Source organism: Channa argus, chromosome 17, assembly GCF_033026475.1.
Source record: "Channa argus isolate prfri chromosome 17, Channa argus male v1.0, whole genome shotgun sequence".
Taxonomy (NCBI): Eukaryota; Metazoa; Chordata; class Actinopteri; order Anabantiformes; family Channidae; genus Channa; species Channa argus.
In genome coordinates, this window is record NC_090213.1 from 4,300,625 (window position 1) to 4,326,072 (window position 25,448).

At 39.7% G+C, this 25,448-nt stretch overlaps 1 protein-coding gene across 10 annotated transcripts in view; it reads right to left on the reverse strand.

Moving 5' to 3' along the window:
- The window catches only part of ryr3 (ryanodine receptor 3), a 93,497-nt gene that overhangs the window by 45,144 nt on the left and 22,905 nt on the right, over positions 1 to 25,448 (reverse strand). For 6 of the 10 annotated variants that reach the window (XM_067481084.1, XM_067481078.1, XM_067481082.1 and 3 more), the window contains exons 4-34: positions 23,512 to 23,526; positions 23,056 to 23,130; positions 21,550 to 21,628; positions 21,195 to 21,307; positions 19,453 to 19,552; positions 19,042 to 19,135; positions 18,428 to 18,502; positions 17,623 to 17,779; positions 16,196 to 16,360; positions 14,469 to 14,590; positions 14,182 to 14,362; positions 13,449 to 13,584; positions 11,726 to 11,821; positions 11,479 to 11,597; positions 10,927 to 11,060; positions 10,507 to 10,748; positions 9,182 to 9,374; positions 8,228 to 8,444; positions 7,918 to 8,022; positions 5,982 to 6,085; positions 5,421 to 5,504; positions 5,105 to 5,264; positions 4,760 to 4,904; positions 4,253 to 4,458; positions 3,956 to 4,130; positions 3,161 to 3,369; positions 2,622 to 2,785; positions 2,371 to 2,419; positions 2,106 to 2,266; positions 1,154 to 1,316; positions 89 to 175 (exon numbers count right to left, since the gene is read on the reverse strand). In XM_067481084.1, coding sequence (XP_067337185.1) covers positions 89 to 175; positions 1,154 to 1,316; positions 2,106 to 2,266; positions 2,371 to 2,419; positions 2,622 to 2,785; positions 3,161 to 3,369; positions 3,956 to 4,130; positions 4,253 to 4,458; positions 4,760 to 4,904; positions 5,105 to 5,264; positions 5,421 to 5,504; positions 5,982 to 6,085; positions 7,918 to 8,022; positions 8,228 to 8,444; positions 9,182 to 9,374; positions 10,507 to 10,748; positions 10,927 to 11,060; positions 11,479 to 11,597; positions 11,726 to 11,821; positions 13,449 to 13,584; positions 14,182 to 14,362; positions 14,469 to 14,590; positions 16,196 to 16,360; positions 17,623 to 17,779; positions 18,428 to 18,502; positions 19,042 to 19,135; positions 19,453 to 19,552; positions 21,195 to 21,307; positions 21,550 to 21,628; positions 23,056 to 23,130; positions 23,512 to 23,526 — 4,125 coding nt within the window. The remainder of the gene's footprint in view (positions 1 to 88; positions 176 to 1,153; positions 1,317 to 2,105; positions 2,267 to 2,370; positions 2,420 to 2,621; positions 2,786 to 3,160; positions 3,370 to 3,955; positions 4,131 to 4,252; positions 4,459 to 4,759; positions 4,905 to 5,104; positions 5,265 to 5,420; positions 5,505 to 5,981; positions 6,086 to 7,917; positions 8,023 to 8,227; positions 8,445 to 9,181; positions 9,375 to 10,506; positions 10,749 to 10,926; positions 11,061 to 11,478; positions 11,598 to 11,725; positions 11,822 to 13,448; positions 13,585 to 14,181; positions 14,363 to 14,468; positions 14,591 to 16,195; positions 16,361 to 17,622; positions 17,780 to 18,427; positions 18,503 to 19,041; positions 19,136 to 19,452; positions 19,553 to 21,194; positions 21,308 to 21,549; positions 21,629 to 23,055; positions 23,131 to 23,511; positions 23,527 to 25,448) is intronic. The other 4 variants (XM_067481079.1, XM_067481086.1, XM_067481087.1 and 1 more) reach the window with 1 other exon arrangement.

The window sequence follows — 25,448 nt, forward strand, 5'->3', positions numbered from 1 at the left end:
ATGTGTTGAAATACCAACATCAATTCAAATACCATCATCTACTACTATACAAATCATATGATGTTAAGTGTTGGATTAGCAAACAAACCTTGATCTTGACAAATTCAAACTGGAAAAGGTTTGCACTAGTGGGGCGTACAAACACAGCTGGGAAGAGCTTAGTATTTGGTTCCACCTGTAAATAAAAATAAAGTTCAGTTATCTGCATCATGTAAAAACTGAATGTAATTTTTTTTGTAAAGGGAGATTGATAGGATTTAAGATTGAAACATAAGAAAACAAAACAGCATCAACATAGCATGAGAAGTATTATTAGTCTGGTAAACCATGACATAAACTCTTAGTGGACCTTAGCGTTAGCTCGTAGCTCTGACAATCAGCATTTGCTCCTCTGTCTGTCTGGTTAGCAAATGTCAGAAGGCATTTACCATCTAAGCCCATGGATTAGCTGGTGTTGTAAAAGCCAGTTCAATGCGTATTAGTAGGTGCATTGATTACAACCATCAGAGAATAAAGATAAGTACAAAAAAGACTGGAAAGAAAAAACAACCAAAGCTTTGAGATAGCAGAACAAAAAGCCTTTTGTCACGGTAAAAGCTCCTTGATTCCCTCAGTCGGCTTTACCTTTTAAAAATACCAACCCCAAATAAATTATGGCGTGAAAAGAGGGAGAAAAACAACAGACAACAACAGAGATAAAGAACACAACAAGACTTAATTCTGAAGACATAATTTAATTTTCTAGTCAGGTTTCCAATAACGGAGATCAGTGAGCTGAGACGAGGATTCCTGAGCAGATGTCTGCTTTTGTTACTATTATGACACATAAGAATTCATCTGTATAATTTCCTAATTGGCTTCATGTAGGTCTAACTTACTGCAAGGTTTTAGGTTGATTACCTAAAAGGAAGATAGAAGAGAAGATCTTTTGAGTGTCTGTCTGTAATGCACATTTTTCTAATGATCTATTGGCCTAAAACAGCCCTCAGTTTCTGAGTGTTGTCCACCTAAAATCTGAATTTGCCTCCTTTTCGTTCTGCTTTTCAGATGGATTGTTCTTAATAGTAAGAACATGCACAAACATGTACATGAGCCCAACTGTCCTTGCAGCCCAGTCATCTGCACTCTATTTCTTTCTGTTATTCCTATGTACCTGGTATGTTGTAGGCAGCTCTTTGCCGTTGGCAGTGAAGGACACAAGGCCAGTGGCCAGGTCAATGAGACAGCCGATCTCCAGGTCAGAGCTGGAGCGATTGGATGAAGATGGGCTGACTGCATCTGCTCCACACACCATATAGCAATTTCCCCTCTGGACACTGCAAAACAACAGGCACATAATAAGCCTGGCATGTTATTAATTAATCAAAGTCAACATCCATACAACAACAAACACAAAAGAAGAACTTTTTTAAAATAATGACTTGGAAATCTTTCTTCATTCATTTTCATTCTCTCTTCGTGTCATGTCTTTGTTTTTTGTCAAACCTGTATGTTATATATATGCACCTAATCACAAAGTTAAAATCCATATAAAAATATTTCTCATTCTGCTCACAAGGTAAATGATTATACTGACTGATAATAGATTTCTGAAAGGAAAACCTCTTCTGAAAATATAAAAAATATAGTTTTGGTTTCCATTACAGCCTAAATTGGATTCCATCACAAAGCATGACATTCACATCAATATCTGCTCACATCGCTATGCAACAGAGTTACTGTGCAACTATTATCGAACGATTCTTGAATTTTACTTTAAACGTTATCTTAAAGGTAATAGCAAGAAGAAAACTGTTGAGATGGTTGTCGGTGAGAAAACAAACCCCAATGTAAAATCAAGAAACAAGGAAATACATTTGTGAAAACCTATCGCACAGTATCCTCAGGGCTTGAGCCTAATAGGATTCTCACTGTGGCCCTTAAACAATATAGTTTGACCTTCCCACAACTTTAAATTCTGTGGTGTTCCCTGATTTCTTCAGATAACCAATGAGCTGACACCCCTTCCTATCTCTCTCCCATACATACATAAATAAATATACACACACACATATATACAAACACACACAATGTATTTTTAAATGGGGGGAAAAAGGCTTGCTTGCCTCTCGTGGACACGGCCCCTCTCATCTCCCAGGGTGACTGTGACTGTTCGTATCTTGCTGAGGCTGAAGTTTTTGCTATAGTAATGATAGTCTGGCGTGACCCAGCCTACCCACACGGAGGCAGGATCCTGTCCGGCAAACACTCTCACCGAGTGGTAGTACTGCCAAGAAAAAGCAAAGAGCACCACAGATTATCCTGGAGACCCATCATTTACAATAGTGTTTTAGCTGTCATTTTTATTTTAGAATGTGTGGGTTTATATACAGTTGTGATGCTTCCGTAGTCAAAAGTTCCATCTTCTTTTGGAGGATGGCTGCAGTAAACAGATTACAAATACAAATGAGTTTTAAGAGCAACAATGTTATCTTAAAAACAAAGCTTCATTTCTTCTGTATTTCAGTTTTCGGGCAACCAAATATTCAAATTGATGTGCTATTGAATCAGCAATTCGAGAACACAATTCCATTTCATAAACAGCTCTCCACTGCTTCTTTGGTACAGCAGTGATGTCTGACCTGAGTTTCAATGATTCATCCAGAAACTTGTCCACAGAGTAGAACTCCACCGGCATGCTCAGTCTACAATAGACCATGTCATTGTTGCTGTTCTGTGTGCCAAACGTCTTGTGGGTGACCTTGAGGCAGGGAGGGCTGTCTATCGTTCCATCAATCCTTGTCACCTAAGGAATTAAAAGTCAATAGGAGGGAGTCAACACACAACACCTCTGTTCCTATCAACACCAGGAGCACCGTTTTAAATTCATGGCTTTTGGCTCACATTTGCATGCGAGTATGGGCTGCAATTAAGGGGAATGCAAACATTGGTTGATTTGAGTGATTTGTTTGATAAACTAGAAACTAGATACCACATTTGTGCAGTCCAGCAGAAACATTAATGTGTACACAGACAGAAGAATATTTGTTACTTTATTTTGTCATGTTAACTTTATTAGATTGCATTACTTAAAAGTGCAGATTAAATCTCATGTAATATCAGTTAAGAAGCCTCCAATACATGTCTCAGATGATGCTGTTCCATGTAAATATTTTTTCACCTCAATATCCGTATGGTCCTGGGGTACATTGACAAAGGTGGGCAGTCGCTTGCTGAACCACATTGGAATCTCTCTGTTCATGTTAACAGCGAACGGCTCAAAGCCTTCCTGGAGACCACACATAGTATAGTATTTAAAAGTACTGGCATCCTTGCCCAGGTTCATCCTTCCAATTTGAGACATGCCCAGACTGCACACAGGGATGAAACCTGGAGGAGGTAAGAAACATTGTTCAGTCTGTTAGTTATCAGGAAATAGTGTGTGTGAGAGTGTGTGTGTGTGTGTGTGTGTGTGTGTGTACGTGCCCCTTGTCCTCAAGAGCTACATTTAATTATTCTGGCGACTTAACTCTGACCAAAACAAAAAACTAAGCACACTAGATAGGAAATGTTACTTATTAAATAAAATGAATAATATAATTGAAGCTCACACTACTTCGCTTAAATGCAAAGCGTATCAGTAAACTGTCATGTTACACGCAGTTTGTGAAGTGTCAGTATAGCATAATTCATAGCACATCAACAAAACAATTTTAATTACACAGCCTTAAGCCTATGTGACATTCTCCCCTGTCCTGAAGGATTGTTCATTTACACAGTAATGGCCCAATGCCCCAATTTACTTAAATTAAATTGCATTAAATTGCAACTGTGTTAGTGTTTGGTTGATTCCTCTTTCTGGCTCCTGCTAACTTTAAAACAAGCCCATTAATAATTCCAGAGACACCATGAAGGAAAGGCACACAACATAGTTTCTGAATTGGCACTAAAAATCACTGGAGTATGAAGTGCTCACCATCCTCTGTCTCAAAGTCAGTGAAACAAAGTTCAGAGCCCTTGTTGGTGATCAGGAGCTCTCCATTCAGGGTGAAAATCATAGATTGGTCCTCCATGTTGATCATGCAACCAACAACATCCCCCTTTTTCCAAGGCTGTCCAAAGTAGTGGCTACCTGCATGCATGCGTCGACCCTTAAAGAAAAAGACAAACTTAAGTATTTTTGCAGCATTTCCTTTATGATTGCATCAAATACAAAAATAAATAAAAGTATTTTAAAGAAACTCTTCTAAATGTATTTTTCACGCTGATTTACCCTGTATCCGTCAAAGACAAAGGCTTGGTCATCCACGCCAAGTTCCACATCAGGTCTGCAGCCAGACCTGGCCCAGCCAACCCTCATATCGCCTCCACTTAGAGCCTCAAACTCAAAATACCACTTCCCAGTCTTCACAGCATATGTCTGCTCCACACGGAAGAAGCGGATTGTCTCAATGCTCTGATCATCCATTACATGGACAGCTGACCAAGAAGAAACATTCAACACAACATTAAACATAATGGTACTGAACACCAATTGATGAGTGACACAAACGCGATATGTTTGTTGAAATCAACTCTGCACATTACCACTTCTACAATATTAAAAAGTATCCAGTAATGCTTGAAGATGATTATAAAACTTGTGAATTGTATATACTCCAAATAGGCTCAATGATAATGATAAAACAGCAGAAAACCATCCAGCCCTCTAACATTTAAAAGTTGAAAATTAACTAAATTAAAGAAATAAACCATCAATGTCAACAAAATATGCCCTCACCCTCCTGGTCTGGGGGATCAATATCATATCCATATCCAACCAGGGTCCTGATGGCTTCTCTCAGACTGTCTCTGTTAGATTTCTTTGTGCGTTCATCCAATAAAGCATATGGCACCAAGCGAGGATTACGCCTGCTCTTCAAATCCTGACCCAACACAAAGAAAATGTACCAAAACATGAAAGGAGCTGTGCTGATAGATTAATCAGTGAACTATTTCTTAAAACAAATAATGGAGAAAAAGTTAAAGAAATGCGACATTTTGAGCCATGTAACTTTTAAAGTAATAAAATGTAACGTTATCACTTGCCAGTCAGATCCTTTCCTTGTGTGTCTATGACTTTTACCTGCTGAATGCCATAGGTCCATCCTTGTTTAATTCTGTCTTTGGCCCACACGTTGTGTGCATTTTCGGCCAGTTTGTCAACTAGAACCTCTTGACCTGCGGTCAGCTTCACATCAGAGAGTTCTAGTGGTGCAGGCTTATATCCATTAGACATCATGTAGCTGCAGGCAATAAAAGGGAAAAACGAATTTAAATTACATATTGTTTTTTTATATACAAAAACAGGTCCTATTATAATATAAACATTGTAATGTCCAATAAATATACACTACATGTACAAAATTGCTGTGTTAAACATAAATCAAGATATGTCATACTCTTTGGGTAGTTTGATTTTCTTAAGATCGTCCTCAGCGTGAACATTGACCTGGGCAACATGGCATCCCAGTGCCAAAAGGGTCCTGTAGAGGAATCAGAATGGTAACGCAAAGTGAAATAAAACACAACTAATGCTGTGAATATGTTTCAGCCTCACTCCAGCAAAATTCACTGAGACACACACTGATGTTTAATGTAACACAGTCCATTAGACATCACGACATTGATGTTCAGTTATGGCTGAGTGCATACTGTATATGGCAGCAGGGGGAGCAGTTTAGAATCTACAAATTGCATGTCTGACTGAAGCTCACTGTAATAGGAGGCTGTCTTAATAAAGCCAAATGTTTGTACAGTCAGATGACTCAGCAGTTGGCTCAAATCCACTCTGGACTCAAGATTTCTTTAAAAAAAATAAAAAAATCAATGCTGGGATTCACGAGTCATTATAAGCACTGATTTAATCTCAGCCCCAATTTGCTCATGTACTGCATTCAGCGGGGGCAGCTGCAATTCCATTAATAGCTAATGGGGTTACGTTGTGAATTGCCTGGCCTTACTTGAGTGTTTCACTAGACATCTGTAGGTTGTAGTTCCTTTCGGTTTCAGGCAGCTTGACAAAGTCCACAAGGCAAGGGTGCTGCCTCTTGTTGTCATCTCGAACCTGAGAAGTAAAAATGTGGACACCATTACTGTACATTTTAATTTACAACAATTTCTTTTTCCTTCTCTATCTTTCAAAGATTAGAGACTTAAAGGCAAAAACACCGCAACGTTAAACAGGATTAATAGTGTCTGGTCTGCAGATGTATTTCTCTGCAGCGGACAATGACATATGGTTTTTTGTTCGTCTCCCACTTGGGCAAATTTAGGCCTCAGGTGATTTTTTTAAATTTTTTTTTTAAGTCAAGGAGAGATGAGCCTGAATCTGCTCAGAGAAGAGTGTCGCAGTGAGAAGAGGCTCAGCTGTCTTATGAATGAATTAACCAGAGAGAATTCCACTGAATTTCCCACAGGTGGACCCAGATCCAGTTGGAGAAACACCTCAAGGCTGATTAGTGGAAACAGGATCCACCAGAGCTCAATTTTGAGTGTTATGGCAAAGGCAGTGAATACTTATGTACATTATTTGTTTCATTTTTTTATTTGGAATAAATTTGCAAAGATTTCAAACAAACTTCTTTCACGTTGTCATTATGGGGGATTGTTTGTAGAATTTTGACATTTTATAATAATGAATTCGTTCCATTTTGGAATAAGGCTGTAAGATAACAAATGCGAATACTTTCTGGATGCACTGTATAAGCAAATAAGCAAAAAGGTAAATCAAGCTCTCTCATACAAAATAATGAAGGTATCTATAACTTTATTATCACTCTAAAAGGCAAGAACGAGCTACTTGACCAAAGAAACATCTTCTTGGATTCAATGCAATGTGACATTAAGCTTATTGAGGCTTGTTACATCAAAATTAAATATGAAGCAACTGTTTGGAGCTAAATTTTGTCCTTAGTAAACTATAAGACCTGTTCTAACCCCATGAGTGAGACTTGTCTCAGTCTTAATTAATGTGAATTTCAAGCTCTTGGAAGGTGAGGCACTCATTAAATTTGTCAAATGGCTGCTGGGGCAATGGCCTCTGTGGGAAATGATTTTGTGATAAGGACTGCAGTATGAAAGAGACAGTGTATGTGATCAGACTTCTAAGCTCCTGTCCTGCAGTGGAACAGGCAGAATGAGTGACGAAAGGAGAGAAACAGGAGACAGCAGTGATTGAAATCTCTTTAGATGTACTGCAAGTTAACTGCAGTTCAGCCCATAAACTGTGTAATGTATGTAATGAAAAATAAGAAGTTTCCCGTTTGACATACAAGCCCGATAACTCAAACATGTGCATTCTACTATATCTAATAATTCTGCCACAGATGAGGATTTTTTTAAATGCTTTTAAGCATCTTTAATTTGTCTTGTCAATTTGAAGGTTTGTACAGTGTGTTTGATCCCATTAATAAAGTTGCTCTTATTTATTGCTTGTTCAGTCCACATAAAATTTTAATGCAACTTTGCCTATTACAAATCTTTTCATTGCTCCTATTGTGTGACACATACACTTTACTGATTACTGGACCTTCAAGTGCTTTTAAGAGTGTAAATGAATTTTAACCTGCAAATCTTTTTCCTCATTTGGAGAAAAAAAAAATAGCAAAGCCTGCAGGCTCCAACTTGTGCCTTCATCCGACAACTCTATTTGCAACTACCCAAGAATCATGTTGAAGATAATCTATGGAAGAAAGCCACAAAAGTATGCTCTGCATTTTGTGACATGGTTAAGTGAAAATTAGCTCTTACATTGTAAGCAGAAAAAAAAAAATATGAGCCAGTACATTTTGAGGTAATGGGACTAAAATTACATTAAATATGCTCTATCATGACAAATATCGTTATTGGGGTACACACTCAGAGTGTGTCTTCTAAATGTGATGATAGCAGGATTACCTTGCCATAGGTCCAGCCCAGTTCAATCTTGTTCATCCCCCACAGTTCGTGGATGTTTTCTGCCAGCTTGTCACGAACATTTTCCAGGTAAGGGGGGAGAACAATCTGCAGAGAGAGAGAGAAAGGAATCGGATGGTAAAAGGATGAGCACAAAAAACTTTTAACATTTAACATAAAAGTAATTATTTCCACCAACAATACATTTTATCTGATTACATATTTTTCACATTTATTTGAATTCATTTTGCATGTATATGGAATATTCATCAATTTCCTTGGCGGTATTTTGAGTTTACAGTACAACCCTCACCTGGCTGGTGTCAACAGGAGTGGGGATGAAGGACGCCTGGGAAAGGAACTGGGTGGTTCCCAGCAGGTCTCGGACTCCCTCATGGTCCCTCTTGTACTCCTTCACAGGCTCCACAAACATCTTCTCCTTAGGTAGCAGTGCCTCATAACACGGAGAGTAACCAGCAGGTGGCAAGAACTTGAAATCTCCATGGCGTCCACCCAACAGGAAACGCACCCTGAAATAAGAAGTTGTATAATATTTTATGTTACATCATAATATGACTTTACACTTTACTGTTTTATATTTAGATATTGGTTTAATTAATAAATAGTTTTGTATTTTATACTTTTTCAAGTACTTTTTTATTTTTTTCAACATTAACTCAGGAAATGGCAAACTGCTCTCCCTTAAACATTACAGCAGCCTGAGGGAGGGATTATCTACTGCTTCATACCAACAAATCTTTCTGACACAAAATCCTTTCGTACCGCAAGACAAAATATTTCTGATTGTTCTTTATAAGGGATCTGTAAGGAAAGATCAGTTTTCTTCTAAAGATATATTTTTTTCTTGTTGATTGTATTTGGCTTTATAATATTTCGGTAACTTAAATTTCACACTAAAAAACACAATTTTTTTTAATTTTATTTATTGTCCATTCGGCTTATCCTGTGAGTTCAGGGTCACCACAGCGAATCCTCATCCGCATGTTGATTTGGCACAGTTTTTACGCCGGATGCCCTTCCTGACGCAACCCTCCCCGATTTCTACCGGGCTTGGACCGGCACTGCACAGCTGGGGAGGGGAATGGGCTGTTAGGGGTTCAGTGTCTTGCCCACATCATTGCCTAAACTTTGAAGGTACAAAAGCTTATAAGCTGCAATTCCCATTCTAAAAAACAGCCTGAGCAAAATTTGCATTGGGAATGGGTTTTCCTTTCCCCCCCCCCCCATCATAAATGCAGAACCTTACTTGACACCTGCAGAGAAGCTGACGACGGGGAAAAAGAATCTGTCTGTGTTGAAGTTCTCAAACATGCCCTGAACAGGCTGCCCGTTGATCCTGAAGGACATGCTGGGAGCACCTAAATCTAGACAGCAGCTGACCACATCATCTGAGTTCAGCAGGTGTGGGTTAATGGAGGCCACAGCCCTTGGGATTCGGCCTAGACAACACCGGTAGGAGACAGAGAGAGGGGATAGATTGCTGTTATAGCTGCAAAGTCATTGCTAATGTAGGGCAGCATGATGGGTGAGGAGAAGAGAGGGGTGCAGGGAGGTGGAGAATAGATGATGAGGGGCAGAAAAACAAAAACCAAAAAGGGTCGCATGGATTGGACTTTATGCTTTTAGCAGGGCTCGACATGCTTAACACTTTCCTGGGGCAAGTAAACTATGTTTGGGCAAGTGGAACACGTCATGCAGTTGACTAATTGGGCAAGTGAAAAATAAATGTGGTCTACACTATTTCCCAAGGACTGATTTATTTGTGTCGCCCCGCTACAATTTGGTTACTGACCACCTCATATGGATTTTCTATTTATGTAACTATTTAAATCTTATTTCAGGGTAGAGCTGCAAGCAGCGTGTCCAATCTTAACGTGGCCACACTCTCTCATTTCAGGTGAACCAGAGACCAGGTCCTTTAATTTCCTACACCTGTGTACACACTTCACCATAATATATAAACAGTAAAGCTGTGCCCCATTTAACATTAATGAACAGTAAACAAGTTTAAACACACAGTAAAACACACTATACTACAACAAAATGATTTTGAATATAGTCAATAAGTAGCAAATGACTAGTAAATTGAAACAGAATGATGATTTTGCCTCGATTTGAGGAGAACTAATGCCCAAAGCAAAGCATCTCAGCAAAATGTGATTCGTGTCGTCTCCACCAAATCTTAAAAACTCCAAAAGTTCACAAAGGACGACCATAAAGTACAGTGCATTAACATTCTTGATGAATGATGAATGAATGCACTGACCCCTGGTTTGTCCCTCCTCGGACCACTGCCGTTAGGTGTTCACCACTAATTGAGCGTTACCCCACAAGCCTGGCAGCTTCAGAGATACAATAGGCTCCGAGTACAAGAATTTTATCGTTACCAGTACTTACAGTCTTATCTTTGCCAGGCCTTAAAATGGACCATTGTTACAAGATGAATAGAATTATTTGCTTAATCTCTGAGTGGGTCTAAATCCTTCGGCTCCTCCTTGTCTGTCTTTATACTTTCCAGACTCAGTCACCCTCATGTAAGAACAGCCAGCAGTGAAATATTAAGAGCCCTACCTGACCAGAGATGAAGTCCATCAAAGCTATATGAGTAGAGGTCATCTCCAACACCATTGCCTCCCCATCCCTCTCCTCCACCAGGGTAGGGAGCATAGCCTTTCGTATTGGCCCAGCCAACCCTCAGGTGGGTTGGTTCACCGGTGACAAAGTGGTCCACCTGGTCGATCACCAGCTCAAAATACCACTTCTTATACTGAGCTGAGCCTTCAGCCATTCCCAGGAAGATATTTGGCCTCATACTGAAGTTGATAATAAAAAAATCTTCAATAATGCAATGGGTCAAACAGTTATTTAAGAATAATGATCTGGGAGAATATTTCATGTTTTTGTCACAATAAGACAAAAAAAATCTTAATTTAACCATAACCAGGTATATCTAGAGGGATATGAATGAAATAGGCTTTTGTCTTCCATCACCTCTGAACATCATTGACCAATCGAGTCTGAAGCAGCAGGTCCCTCTTGGGAAGCAGGTTGTCACAGATCAGATTCTGATTGGCTCTCACTGCTACTCCATTACAAACACAAAGGGAACACAACACATCCAGAATCTAAAAGAGGAATAGAAATGAGGGAATTACATTTGTATCAGATATTTTTGTTGCTCTTTTGTTTTATAAATGTTTAGGTAAACTGCATAACACAAACAAACATGAAAACCTACACATTATTTCTCTGCTACATGAAGAACTACTCGGGACTTTAGAGCATATAGGATAAAGGATCTGAATTAAGGAGAATGATATCCTGCAGTTCATAATAAACAATCCAATAAAATATTAGATTTGATTGATTTATGTTTTTATCCACATCAGGAGACGTTTGGTTAACAGCTATGGATCAAAATGTAATATATCATACTTGGGAAGTTGCTGTACAGTATGTCCCCTTAATTGCTATTTGTGAAGTCTTACGTGCTTGCCACAGTTATCAAGGTCTAAAACTTTTATTCCAAAATCTCGCTCCCACCTTGTGGTTCCGTCCATGTTTGTAAAGCAAAGAGATGATGGATTTAATGTGCCCTTTCTGGATGATGTTCAGAGCCTCTGGGCTTTCTATCAAGATACAGTGGAGGACCTCCAGGATGCCTAAAGGTCATACAAAATATTAATTACCACCAGAACAAATGAGAAGAAAATAAACAAATAATATTATGAGACCTTTGGGCCTGTTTAAAGCTTTCAAAAAAATGAAGAACATCCGTTTCTAATGATACCTGATGAGGATTCCAGTCTCTCCAGTTTGCTGACCAACCAGTCCAAGTTGCATGAAAACTGGGTGCAGTTGTTCCTGTTTCCACGAATCAGTGCAGCTGAATAAAGGACAAAGATTTATAATGTTTAATGAAAACACACATAGATGTTAGAATACGAATGATAGATGGATAGTTTGATGCAGGCAGCTGACTGAGGGATGAAAGGGCTTTGCATACAATATCACCACCGTAATTAAAAAAACTCACCATTTTCCAATGTACATCAAGTCGGTGTCTGACATCTTTGGCCCATGGTTGGATATTAAAAGTTATTCATTGTGTGAAACCACCTGACACTCACTATAATTAAATTCCTTTTCATAGACAGAAAATACATGGGGAACATTGCGAAGCCACAATGGAGTCAGAAACGTCTTTGCCACTATGGTGACATTAAGAACTCCCCTTATTACTTTGCTGTCTCATTTGTCATGATTAGGATTCAGGGACATTGGACTGATACTGCCTGTGAAACAATTTAACAGCAATTAGGGCCAAAGGAATGCTGATGGAAGACTAATCTCTCTTAATTCTTCCATTTCAGGAACAGTATTTTACAATATGGACACATAGATAGAGCCACAGCAGGAGACAAGGGCACGGGTCTATAGTGTGAAAGACATAAGTATGAAATTAAAAGAGACAGGAGAAGCACCGGCTATACATACTACACACTTCTCATTAGCTTGGGCTGTGGTAAGTAATTTTGAAGGTGAATCTTTAAGTAAGAATGATTCTGTCAACATATTAATGAACACAACGGACTGTGAAAGCGTTTGCACTCTTATTATGCATTACAATGCATGGTTGTGGCAGATGCTCCTAAATAATATTATAAATACTTTTAAAATCTGACTGGGAATGTTACTACGTAGGACAGAGGATTTCAGGACAAACAAGACTGTTGCATAATTTATCATACACACAGTCCACTTCACCAGACAGGCTGTGCATCCTTGGGGGTGACCCCCTCTGTGGGGAAGGCTATAGTAGACTCAGGAGAGGTGGTTTTGAGCTTGTGTGTTGGTAAGCACATGCCGTGGAGGTGATAATGAATACAAGGGCAGTCAAGGTGAGCCGAGAGGAACGTGTTGATGGGAAAAGTTTAATGACAGCAAAAAAAAAAAAGAAAGAAAAAAGCTACCCCGAAAAGTTTTCTAAAATAAAACTTTAAAATAAAACTTTCCATAAAATATTCCTTAGCATTTATAATTCAACACTAGCCCAAAGAGAAAGGATTAATGCCAGCACCTGTCATGAATGACATTTTGTTAATGATGCTGTCATTTGTTCAAATATTGAACTGAACACTTGGTAATATGTCTGTATGGGATTACAGAGAAGGATGGGACCTGAATGAAAGGCAGGGACTTTAGCACAAGAGGAATACATGAGACATTCTGTCTTTCTTCACCCCCTACTCCTGTGTCACAAACAGCTGTGAGCTCCAGATGTGGCATACAGAAATCAAGAGCGAGGAAGAGGACATTTACAAAAGAGAAGAGGGGAAGAAATTAGGAGAGGAAATCAGGCAAGATAAGAAGTGTAGAGAGTGAAAAGTAAAGGAGAGCGGGGTTCACCAAAGATACCAAGAGAAGATTAATACTGCATATCTGCCCAGGGTCAGCAGCTGATGGCACTGACAGAACATATTTCATGTGATCCATCAGTCAGGTTTGCTTACCCAACAGTTCATACAGAAGGTTGAGAATATCCTTCCAGGCTGCACCTGCCTCCTCCCCAGCCATCTCTCCAAAGTGGGCAGCGCTATTGTACAGGTTCATCCGATCGATGCATTTGGACAGGAGGCTCAGCATGCCCTAAGAGAAACGCAGGAGGTGGGCAATCAATAAGCTGTGATTCACCTCTTTATGACTGAAATACATTCCTTTAAAGTAGTAGATTTAAAATACTTTTTGCAAACCAATCAATGTGGTGAAGTTTATGGGTAATGGACAATAATTAATAACATCACGTTAAAATTTAATTATTGATTTAAAACTATTGGAAAGAAGCTTCGACATCCTGACAATGTGGATCATTCCAACGCTATAACTGAAAGAATGCAATCTTAATTAATCAAGGGACAACTTTTCTTGAGAAGATGAGCTAGTAGACAAACAAACTGAATTTGTCATTTAGCAATAAAAAATAAATTATTTGGGGGTAACAAGACTAAGCTTTTGCGTAGCTGACGATGGGCTGCAGCACCCAAGATAGAGGACTTCTTTACTTCTGTCTTAAATCTCTATTGAAAGCATCAACAACGTCCAAACAATGTTGTCAACCATCACCTCGATAAATGTAAACAAGATAAAAGATAAAATAGAAGTAGCTTTTGGTTTAGTAGTTTAGATGTTTCTGTAAATTAGCATTTTGTTTGAGCCAGTTGTTGACTGTTCACAGTCTATTCTCACCTCATCTTTGAAGAGGTCTTGGCGTTTTATGAGTGAACGAAGGAGAATCTGCTTCTCCTCGTGCTCCAGCTCGGAGTCAGGCTGCTTGAAGTACTCAATGAGGTCGTTCAGTGTCTGCAGTACCTCTTCTACATACCCGGCCACCGCCATGGAGTCACCCTCCGCAGTGCGGTCCAAGGCCCTTAGGGAAATGACAAGGATGACCAAGGAGCAAGAATTAACACAATGTACGTGTTTTCTTATGCTTGTATGTGCATCAGTTAAGACAGATAAGCCCATGTCATTACTTGATAAAGTTGGTGAAAAGCAGGGTGGTGTTGCGGATGATGCGGGCGGCCCGAGACTCCTCGTGCTGACAGCGCTGGAGGGTCAGCCCATCATCCATGTGGCCCTCAGAATGTAGGCAGGCCTATACCAGTAACAGAAATCCACTTTTTATTATCACTACAGAACAAACCGTATGCGCTAAAACATCACTATCAAATTTATACAGCAGCAATAGAAACACTAAGAAAATGTTCTTTTATCCAATAGGACTTCTAATGGCTAAATACCTGAGATTTTTATGCAACAAATAGGTGGATGGAAACTTTGTACATGTTTTGACAGCTACTACAGCTGACAAAGGATATATTCCAACCCTGTTAGTCTCAACATCATAACATATACAGCTATAGTAGATATTTATGAAATGTACGCAGAAGCCACTTCAGTGTGTAACTGGTGTGTGTAGAGCAGTTTAAAATCAGCTAAGGATCAATGCTACTACAGCTGAGTGATACCTGACTACTATAATCAAACAGCATAATCAGGAGGACGGAGGGGACGAGGGGAATTATGTGTTGAATGACCACCACCTATAACACATCAGGTGCACTGGCATGCTGCCAAGGCTGCAGGGACAGCTTGGCACCACCACAAAGTGGTGTTTGATGTCCCTGGAAGCATGCCCAACAATGAACAGAGTTCATGCGTCATCCTAATCCCCCCCCAGTCTCACCCAAAACTAACTGTGACCCTCCGTGTAGCCGATTATAACATTTATTTGGTTTGCTACATCATGTGCACAGAAAGGGCAGGTGTCAGGAAGGTAGGTGATTGAAGGTAAGCGATACTTTTAATTGCTTAGGAGAAAAAGAATGTGTTCCTCGTCAGGTATGTGTTCAAATGGCCACATAAGCCAGTGGCTTAATTGGGTGCAATTTTCTCTTGTGCATATGGACTCGGAGCTGTTAGGGACCGGCAATGGCAGGCATTCGGATCTACAAGTAAACACATAGTCAAACAGACGCCAGATATGCTACTCATCGTTATTTGCACCAAGATACAACAGGGCAATGATTAACAGCAGGCGATTTCACTCGGATCGTGTAGAGCTAATATTTCCTAATAGGAAATGCAATTTTGTTATTAAAGTACTGTAACTGCACAACAGGAGGGCCTGGTGGCTCAATGGGTAGAGCATTGGGTTGGGATACAGAAGGCCGTGGGATCAAATCCACACCACCACATGTGGCCCCGCCCAGCCACCAAGGGCCACATTGGTGCCGGACCCGAGCCTGGATGAAAATGGGAGGGGTGCAGCAGGAAGGGCATCCAGCGTAAAAGCTTATGCCGAATCAACGTGTGAAACACACAAAAAGTGAGAATACTGAGAATATTTGTAGGATTCATTCATTTTTTAAAAACTTTCCTCATTACAATGTGATTTTCATAAAGCTCAGTGCAAATAGTTCATGATGTATAAACCTATCTGAATAAAAACAACTGCAGAGAAGCAAATTCAACCATTTCTGTGCACAATTACACTCAAAAACATTCACATCAGTTCTAAAAATACAGAAAGCTTTATTGGTCTTCTTGAAAAAAGCTAAGTAATAGAAAAAACATTTCTGATGAATGCTTCTGTATGAATTGTTATGAAAACCGTTAGCTAGGATTTAGTAGAGGAGCCTTTTGTTTGGCAAATCTTGTATGGATAGGACACAAATCCATGGTGTTTTATCCTGTTTACCCTTCTCTTCGGGGGTCCCAGGCGAGACGATTTGGCATCGGGCGCCTGGTAGGAGAGCCACAGTCCTGTTGCTACATGCATGATGAAGCAGACAGAATCCCCATATTTGATCTCAGGCACACCCATGCCGTCGATATCCCTCTTTGGGCCCGAGTCAACCTTTTCCTATGATGGTGACATTGAGAGGCACACACTCACATTAGCAAATATGCAGACAAAGAAAAAGTACAATTTGATAAATAAAAGATATATTGCATTTAGATAGCAAACAAAGAGGCGAGCTGACGAGAGTAAATTAATTGGCCTGCAAGGAGGTTGCTGCTGGTCTCATTAGCTCTTTTACATTTCTGGCTCAGAGATGGAGGGATTTAGCTGATTGTAGTTGACAGCAAGTAGCAGGGAGCATATTAAGGCCGATGTTTAACCTCTGAAAGCATTTTTAGATACAGGAACTGATTGACACTGGTCTGCATATACAGTAAGTCTCCAGTAACCTTTAAAAGCCTGTGGGTCCTGCAGGAATAGTGATTACTGACAGCAATTATACTATGTTGTCTAGAGTGGGATGAGCTGGAAAATTAAAGCCTCAGAAGTGGCCAACACTGAAGAGGATTTTATACAATAGAAGATAACAGGATCTCTACTGGGATATAACGGCTGTAAAGGTGAATCATGCCGCTCTGAAGTTAATGTGGCTGTAGCCATTTGACAATAAGATAATCTAAGACCACTTATGCAATAAACAGCAAATCCAGGAATGCAGCAAAACATATATCTAGAGCTAGATCGCTACATTTGAGAGGTTCAGCCCCAAAATGTTCACAAATTAGTCACATTTTAGTAGAGTACAGATTTTGGTAGAACAAAACAGTTATTAGGAAAAAGCTGCATTATTTTTCTGGAATCATGGGAAGAAAACAGCAATCTTGGATTTTGACACTTTCTACAAAGACACTGTATAATTTAAAATCAAATACAACATATCTGAGCACCAATGAAATAACGTGTTCCATTCTTATATTTGGCAGTGAGACATTAATTTGGCAATACACACTGTTAAAACAGAAGATATGAAGAGCCCTCTTGGTGAGAGGGAGTGCAGAACAGATAGCTTCAGATTATCTCCTGATTATATAGCAATTAGGCCAATGGAAAACATAAATGTTTGCTTAAACATGAGTCGCAGCATTTATCGTGGCGAGTCATGAGCTTATTAAAAACCTACAGACTCATCTTGGGAGTCCTTGATGAATTTGTCAGGGGTAGATATTTTGAGTCCACTTTTAATAAGGTGAGTTGACTAAGAAGAAGGAACATTTACAGTATTTGCATCCACACCTAGGGTAGTATTTAGCCTTGTTTAAAGGGCACAGCAGAGTTGTAAAAATAGAATAAATGATGTTAGCACAGGGATCGGTAGAACTGACCTTGGAGGCCCTAAAACAGAAGGCAGTGGAGGTGGTGTCGGACTTTTCCCTATCCTGCAGGACTAGTCCACGGTCCTCTGTCAGGGCCAGGTAACAGCCTGTAGAGAGGTGACGTAGTCTGAAGGCTTGGCCCCACCGAATGTGGCTACCAGACCAGCTAAACGCAGAAAACTGGTGTTAAAAACTTTGGATGCAGCACATCCAAAATCAAGCAAAATAAAAAACTAAATAAAAATCTATTTTAGATATATTAATTGGACATCTTTAAGCTACTGTGAAAAACAGAATTTGAAGTATTATATTTTTTCGCCAATACAGCCGTTTTCTACAACATTCCCAATATGAATAGAGACGATACTGTTCAAAATTCCTCATAAGCCGAAAAGGAAAACCTGCCTTAATAGGTGCAACTGCACCATTTGAAAATGCACAGACTGAGAGACAGTCCCAGTGACAGCTGGCAGATGATGTAACTTGGGGGAAATTGTGTGGGTGGCCAGTTACAGGAAGGGAAAATAAGAAAAAAGAGAACGGGTGGCCAGAGAAAAGAAGCTGAATCAAAGAGATAATAAATAGGTCCTCACTGTGTGGAGAACTCTGCCAACTAATTGGTAGTGACACTCCAGAGTAAAGAGAGTGGCTGTTTCTACGCAGTGTTAATAATGTACATTGCAATAGTTGTGACATACTGTAAAAAGCATCAACAAAGCACTAATTGCTTTTACTCAGTTAAGGCAACTACTGTATATATTTCTATTTTATTCAGTATGTGTATGTCAATGTGAATGTTCAAGTCTGATGTTACCTGATCCTGAGAGGCTCTAGTCTCCACAGCGAGCGGGCCCTAGATGCTCCCTTGCCTGCCTCATAGTTGACTGACCTGAAAGCCAAAACACATAAGAGTAATGCTTCTGTAAGTGCCAATTATATCAAGACATAATAAGCAGTTCCTGCTATTGCTACAGTTCAGGCACAGGGGAGGACAAATAATGACTACTGTTCATGTAGCTGCTAAACTATTTGGAAAAAGAAATTCTGTCATAACTGATTTAACCCCTGAAAAAAGCAGAATATATCTATATTATACTCCCTGCTGCAACAAGGGCTTAATTCTTTTCTAAACAAAAAAATCTGTTAGGGGCTTAAGAATACTTACAAATCTGAATAAGGCTTGGGAGTGAATATGTGAGGACGGAAGGATGACTTGTCTATCTATCCTAGCACAAAATTGGTTCAGAAAATCCAAAAAGTGTTGGTCAGTGGCAACTGGACTTGCAACTGAACCTGTAACTTGGTAGAGGGAATTGGGGAGTGACCCCCCAAGGCAGTTGCTCTGGTACAGATTTAAAAAGTAGCTGAATCAGCAGCTGAATGGCACTTTGGCCAGCAGTTGAATTACCAAGCTAATAATCTACCAACCTCTGCTCCTCCTCACGCTTGTCTGCACCTGGGATGGTCAAGCACTCATCATGCCCATGACAAAGCCGCATCACATGTCCGCCAATCAAATAGCCTGAGGACAAATAACTGGAGTTATTGCATTCAAATAAGTGCATTCAAAAATAAAAGAGAAAAATCTAATATGGAACTACAAATGTCAAGACCCTGCTTTACAGGACATGTTATGAAACCTCCTGTAAAGGTTAACTACTCTTCTGTGCAAATGATCAAACTAGAGCTAAATAAAAATGGGTGTTTCAAGCATTTGAGTAAATCAGTAACTGCAGATGAATATTAGACACAAGAAATACAAAATATATGTAAATTATATAGAAGTAGAAGAGATTTATGGGACTGGTTTTGGGACAGCTACTGTGGCCAGCAACTTGCCTACAGCCATGTTGCCTGAAGAGCAGGTAGGCTGGACGTTCCACAGGGTTTGCATGAAGGAAGCATCCACCTGGATGTTACCATTGGAGATTGAGAGGTGCTGCAAAGAGAAGCAGGTTACACAGGGCTTTAGACAGAGAGTGGAGGGTGGGTGGAGACCGCCAGTAAACTAGCTGATTAACCAAGAGAGAAACAGTAAGATTCAGCAAGGAGTGAGATCTCCCAGTGTCGGGACTTGAAAAGAGATTAATAAGCTTTGTCTCACTCCTCTGGAAATGCCAAACAACGTTACAGTGCTGAGGGTTAAAGACCACTGCTGTGTCAGTTTTCCTCTATGCAGCTAAGCGCGGATATTACTTATACTATCCTTTCTGCAGAAACACCTGGAGCAGCTCCAAGGTCACTACAGGCAGGATTCAGAGGCGAGTGGAAGCTCTACATGACCTTTCAGCTACATCCTTGCAAAAGCTAATGTGTTGATTGGCATAAATATGTAAATGTGGTAAACTGGGTTCCATCTCACTGAATACCCCTGAAAACAATGTATGTATACACATCATTATTCAGGCAAATAATAATCCATTTGGTGTTTTTATTAGACTGTCTTTATGCAAAAATGTACAACAATTCAAGCATTTCGGTGCAATGTTAACAAGCATGAGGATTGATTGTATGAAGTGAAACATGTTGTATACTGGCTCAGTCTTTAACAAGCAGTGCATTATTAGGCTGTTGATACACAATCACCCCAACTCGACACAAGGACGCAGACACTGATGCCCTGAAAGGTCAATGATATGATCGCTGTGGTTGGTCTCAGGTCTGGAACATTTATTGCTTTTGCCTGAATTCTCATGTGTCTCACTGTTGAAACGCCGAAGTTCTTTTAGGCTGAATCATGTGAAGATTTCCCATCGGAGATGAAAGTCTGGCTACTTGCCAGGTTTGCTTTAATTGCACATTTCTCTCCCTGAAAAGCCAGAGCAGCCACTGCTCACTCTCCTATGCTTGACATGTCTGTCCCTCCCTTTTGCCAACTCTCTCTTTCATTCACCCTCTTGAAATCCCACTCTGCTGTCTCTTCACCGACTTGGTTAATTGAGGTCGGGTGTATGGCTTTGAATAAGGCCGACAGCATTAACATTTTTAAAGGAAACTAAATGGAAGGGTTTATCATGTTTTCAGATTTCAACTACAGATAGCAGTGTACAGTTTTTACTTTTCTTCTTGTATTGCCTTGTCTCTCCTAACTGGAGTGAGACAGGCATCAGAGCTAACAGATAGTTATGTAACTTGCCAAAGTACTTTTTCAGAAAAAAACAATTAACCAAAGCAGATAACTCCAGCAATGTGAAAATCATAAAAGTGCAATTTGAAAGCAACTGCTTTCGGGCTCATTTTAAAATTTACCTATGAGTTTAGAGGCACACAAGTGTTCTGACATGAAAACACTGACTGGCCAAAATTGGTCACTGCACTTTTAGTCACTAGGTCAAGTCAGTCATATATTACGATGCTTAAATAACTATCATTAACATTTCATATATGACTCACAACAAATTGTACATGTACAAGACAAACAAAAAGCACATAGCTTCCCAGTTCAAGCAGATGTGTAAATAGAAGGTCAGGTAGCACTCGGATGGCTTTTGATCAGTTAAGCAAGCTGCCATAATGAATGGTCGGCTTGACAGTTATTTGCTTCTGATCTCTGTCTAAATTGGGCTTATGACATGACTCACCAAGTATCTCTCAGTTGACACACTGACAAGAATCAAGTCATCTCCAATGCGGACTTTCTCTCCCTCAGATCTCTGCTTGGACGCAGGGTGGATGGTCCACCAACAGGCCTCTCCTTTAGACAGAAATACACAAAGCATCACATTTATATTAATGGAGGTGGAAAGTGCCCAGTGCAGTGTTTCTGCAGTTTTTCAGTGCAAAGCACTACCGGACATACAATGCACACATTTTTCCCCATGGGTGCACCTTAAGGTTAAGTTGACATGAAATGAGCATTCGTGGCTATGGAGCTCCTAAAGTGGTAAACTGAATTCACTTAAAAGCCAGAAGAAATGCATGTTAATCTTACTGTACCTATTGAATCCTCTTGTAGTCCGACATCAAATGACAGTTTGTCTGTCAGAGACCTTGATGTCTTCAAACAGGTCAGGTACTGATAAGGAAAATTTAAAATTAATGTAAGGTAGACAGAAAGATGTGGGGGGAGCTCAGCTTGTTGAGATATACAGCTTGTCAACAGTGTATATACTGTTTAATGCCTATACAAGTAGTTTATTCATTGATTGGTTGGCCATAAGTTCAATCATTAGTTCGTTCTCAGCTCCTAAACGTGACATTTATTTAACCAGAAAAGTAACATATTCACATCAGAAGATAGAATCGTATCAACTGGACGTAAGAAAAGTTTTGCTACTTATCAGAGCAGCTTACAGTGCCTTGCAGAAGTATTTATATCCCTTGAACAACAAACGTAAATGTATTAAATTGGGATTTTTTGTGATAAACCAGCACAAAGTAGCTCATATTTGAGAATTGAAAGGAAAGTGAAAAATGGTTTAACATTTTTTACAAATACATATCTGAAAAGTGTGGAATGCATTTGTATTTAGCCTTCTTTACTTTGACACCAATAACTAAAATCCAGTGGAACCAAGTTAATGTCAGTATAAATCCAGCAGTTCTGTGAAGCCCTCAGAGGTTTGTTAGAGAACATTAGTGAACAAACAGCATAATGAAGTCCAAGGAACACAACAGACAGGTCAGGGATAATGTTGACGAGTAGTTTAAAGCCGGGTTAGGTTTTAAAAAAAATATCCCAAGCTTTGAACATCTCACGGAGCACTGTACAATCTTTCATCCGAAAATCGAAAGAGTGGCACAACTGCAAACCTACCAAGACAAGGACGTCACCTAAACTACCAGGCCAGGCAAGGAGAGGCTTAATCAGATAAGTAGCCAAGAGGCTCATGGTAACTCTGGAGGAGCTGCAGAGATCCACAGCTCAGGTGGGAGAATCTGAAATATTAGTCGTGCACTCCACGAATCTGGCTTTTATGGAAGAGTGGCAAGAAGAAAGCCATTGTTGAAAGAAAGACATAAAATGTCCAATTTGCAGTTTGCTACAAGCCATGTGAGGGACACAGCAAACCTGTGGGAGAAGTTCCTCTGGTCAGATGAGACCAAAATTGAACTTTTTGGCCTAATTGCAAAACGTTGTGTGGCAGATGATCACATGGAGAATCCTTCTTTCAACAGAGGAGGAGGCCTGAGGCACAACCGAACTCCCATCTTAAGGAGCCTATTCAGGCCAGGGTGGAACAAAGGCCCACTCTGGAGAATATAACTGGGTTCCAGAGCCACTTTATTCGGACTGAAAATCTTCCTTGATAAGTAGCGAAACGGTTCTAACCAAGAAAAAAAAAAGTCCAGTTGACATGATTCAGTCTTTACATAACCAAACCTGGATGACTAAGAATCTTCACCGAAACATATTCACATCTGCATTTGTTTTTGAGCATGAACTCAACATGAGCTTATTGTTTCCAGTACACTGCTTCTAATTCCATTGTTGATACTCACCATGTCACTGAAGGAGTGGCGTAGAAGTATAGCATGACCGTAGAGCAGGGTCCGGTGTCCACCCCCCTGACCCGCCTACCAGTGTGCAAAAAAATAAAAAATAAAATAAAAAAAAGGGACAGCACATTATTATCTTTTTTAGCATACTTGTCTGGACCCATTTAGGGAATCTACATCGAAGCAAATGGAAAAGTATCTCATACATCCATTCCAAGAGCAAGCAGGAAACAGACCAGGAAAGATGAGGGGGAACACAAAACTACACACACAAACAAGCCAACAGACATATATAATGCATACAGTACCACCATGATCAGACATCTTTCCCAATCTTGTGACAAACAAGAATATCTGCAACATACCGTAGCAAAATGCCTGAGGAAATGTGAGAAAATAGTTGAGCAAAAAAAGAAAGATGTGATTTCTTTGACTGATGAAAAAGAACTTTCTTCTTACCTTTTTAATCAACCTCTAGCAGCAGAAAGGAAATAACAAATCCCCATGAGCATCCAAATTCATCTAGTATCAACAATTTTGATTTGCATATTGCTACTGTAAGTTGTATGAACACTATATATTTGGAAAAGCCCCACCACATTAAAGTTGTTGCACTTTCGAAACCCATAAAAAATCTAAAGATGCTCCAAAATTTTCTTCTGTTTTTTTTTTAATTTCTAATCTTTTACACATGTATTATTTAAAATTGAATTAACGATTTCTGACCATCACATCAGAACTTGCTTTTACTATAGCTATAAAAAAGACACTTTTCTTATTCTTAAATTAATTTGCAGTGTACAGTTAATCTAATTCTGCTGACTTTTCATGGAACTAACAGGCTTAAAATTACTCACAGATATACTGTAGCTGAGACAACACTCATGACTAAGACATTGATAAAACACAGACACACAGCAGTGTTTATCCACCATCAACAAATGGAGGCCACCACTTTGTGCATTTGTTCATGGGTAAGACTGATACTGAACGGAGGGGAACTTCCAACTGTCCCCTGAATATTTCCTCGTAAGCTGGTTCTCCTTTGGCTACCGAGTCTCTTCCCAACTGGCTCTTATGAGACCGACCAAAAAGGAAGCGGAGGGTTTGATCAAAAGAAAAGTGGTTAGAGTATCTATGAACAGCTGGGAGCGAGGGGAGGTGTACAGAGTGAGCGCGCCAGCCTATATTTCAGGCCTGCTGTCATGCTACCGCTTCACTGCCAAGAACTGTGACCTTTGGTTGGTCGCACCTCCTGCTGACAGTTGCTGTTTCCTAAACGGCTTGAAGTGCATTTGTCTAACAAACAGAGACAGACAGCAGTTTTTGGGATGCGTGCATGTGTGTTAGGGAGAAAGATTTTAAATGACTAAACTCTAGCACACACGCACTGTAATGTGTGACACTGGTCTATAGTTATAAACCTGCACGGGTATCTGATGGCACCTCATAAGTAACTGGTTGAAAATGTATGTAGTTGAAAAACAAACAACAGCAGAAGGTATTTGTCACAGCAATACAAAGATTCAACCTTGGGTCGAAGTGTACAGTGTTACGTGTTGGGAAGCTAAGCTGCACCTAGCATTAGCTTAAAACAGTAGTAAACCATTCTGTGAACGTTAGCGTTGAGCTAGCTCGATTAAACGCTCTATGGAAATGTGTTGGTTTTATTCAGGTAATGCAATCAAATCCAAGTGACCACGTTAGTCATAGGTTTAGCTTCGCACTACTTCTGCCACTAGCTCCTAACGTCGACTGACCTTTTCGACTCTTCCCCATTTTTGAAGTCAGCGTTAACCTAAGTTTATTAATTTAGCGTTTTGGGCTAACGTTTTGCTAGCACCAAAATGTAATGTTACACCAACCATCGTTTTAACTATAACAACATCGGGTATTTATATTATATGGATGAACAGTTTAGTTACGTGCTGTACCTGTTGTCTAGCTTTTGAATCTGGGATTCAGCCAGGTGTCAATCAATTGAAGTAATTCCACTGAGTACCTCAGTGCAATCATGGCGGGTGTGTTGCCATGTTTGATTGGCCAAACGCAGCACAATCATTGTCAAAGCAGCTCAATAAAAAAACGTGTACTTTTTTTTTTAAATAACGAAACTTAATTATAATATAGCGGTGAAGAAAACCAACCAAGGATCAATGTAAAGCATCTGTGTTAAAATTGTTTCTTTAACAATTTTAACAGTTAAAAATGGCAACACCTGCTGGCCATTTCCTTAGGCTTACACCACGTAGACTATTACGTGAATGGATGAAATCGAGTTTGAAACAGTTGGCCACAATACAAACTGATGTTATGCTGCCATTATTGTTATTTTGTAATATTATAATGGATCACTTATAAACTGCTAGATTGAACGAGCAAAATGAAAAGTATAT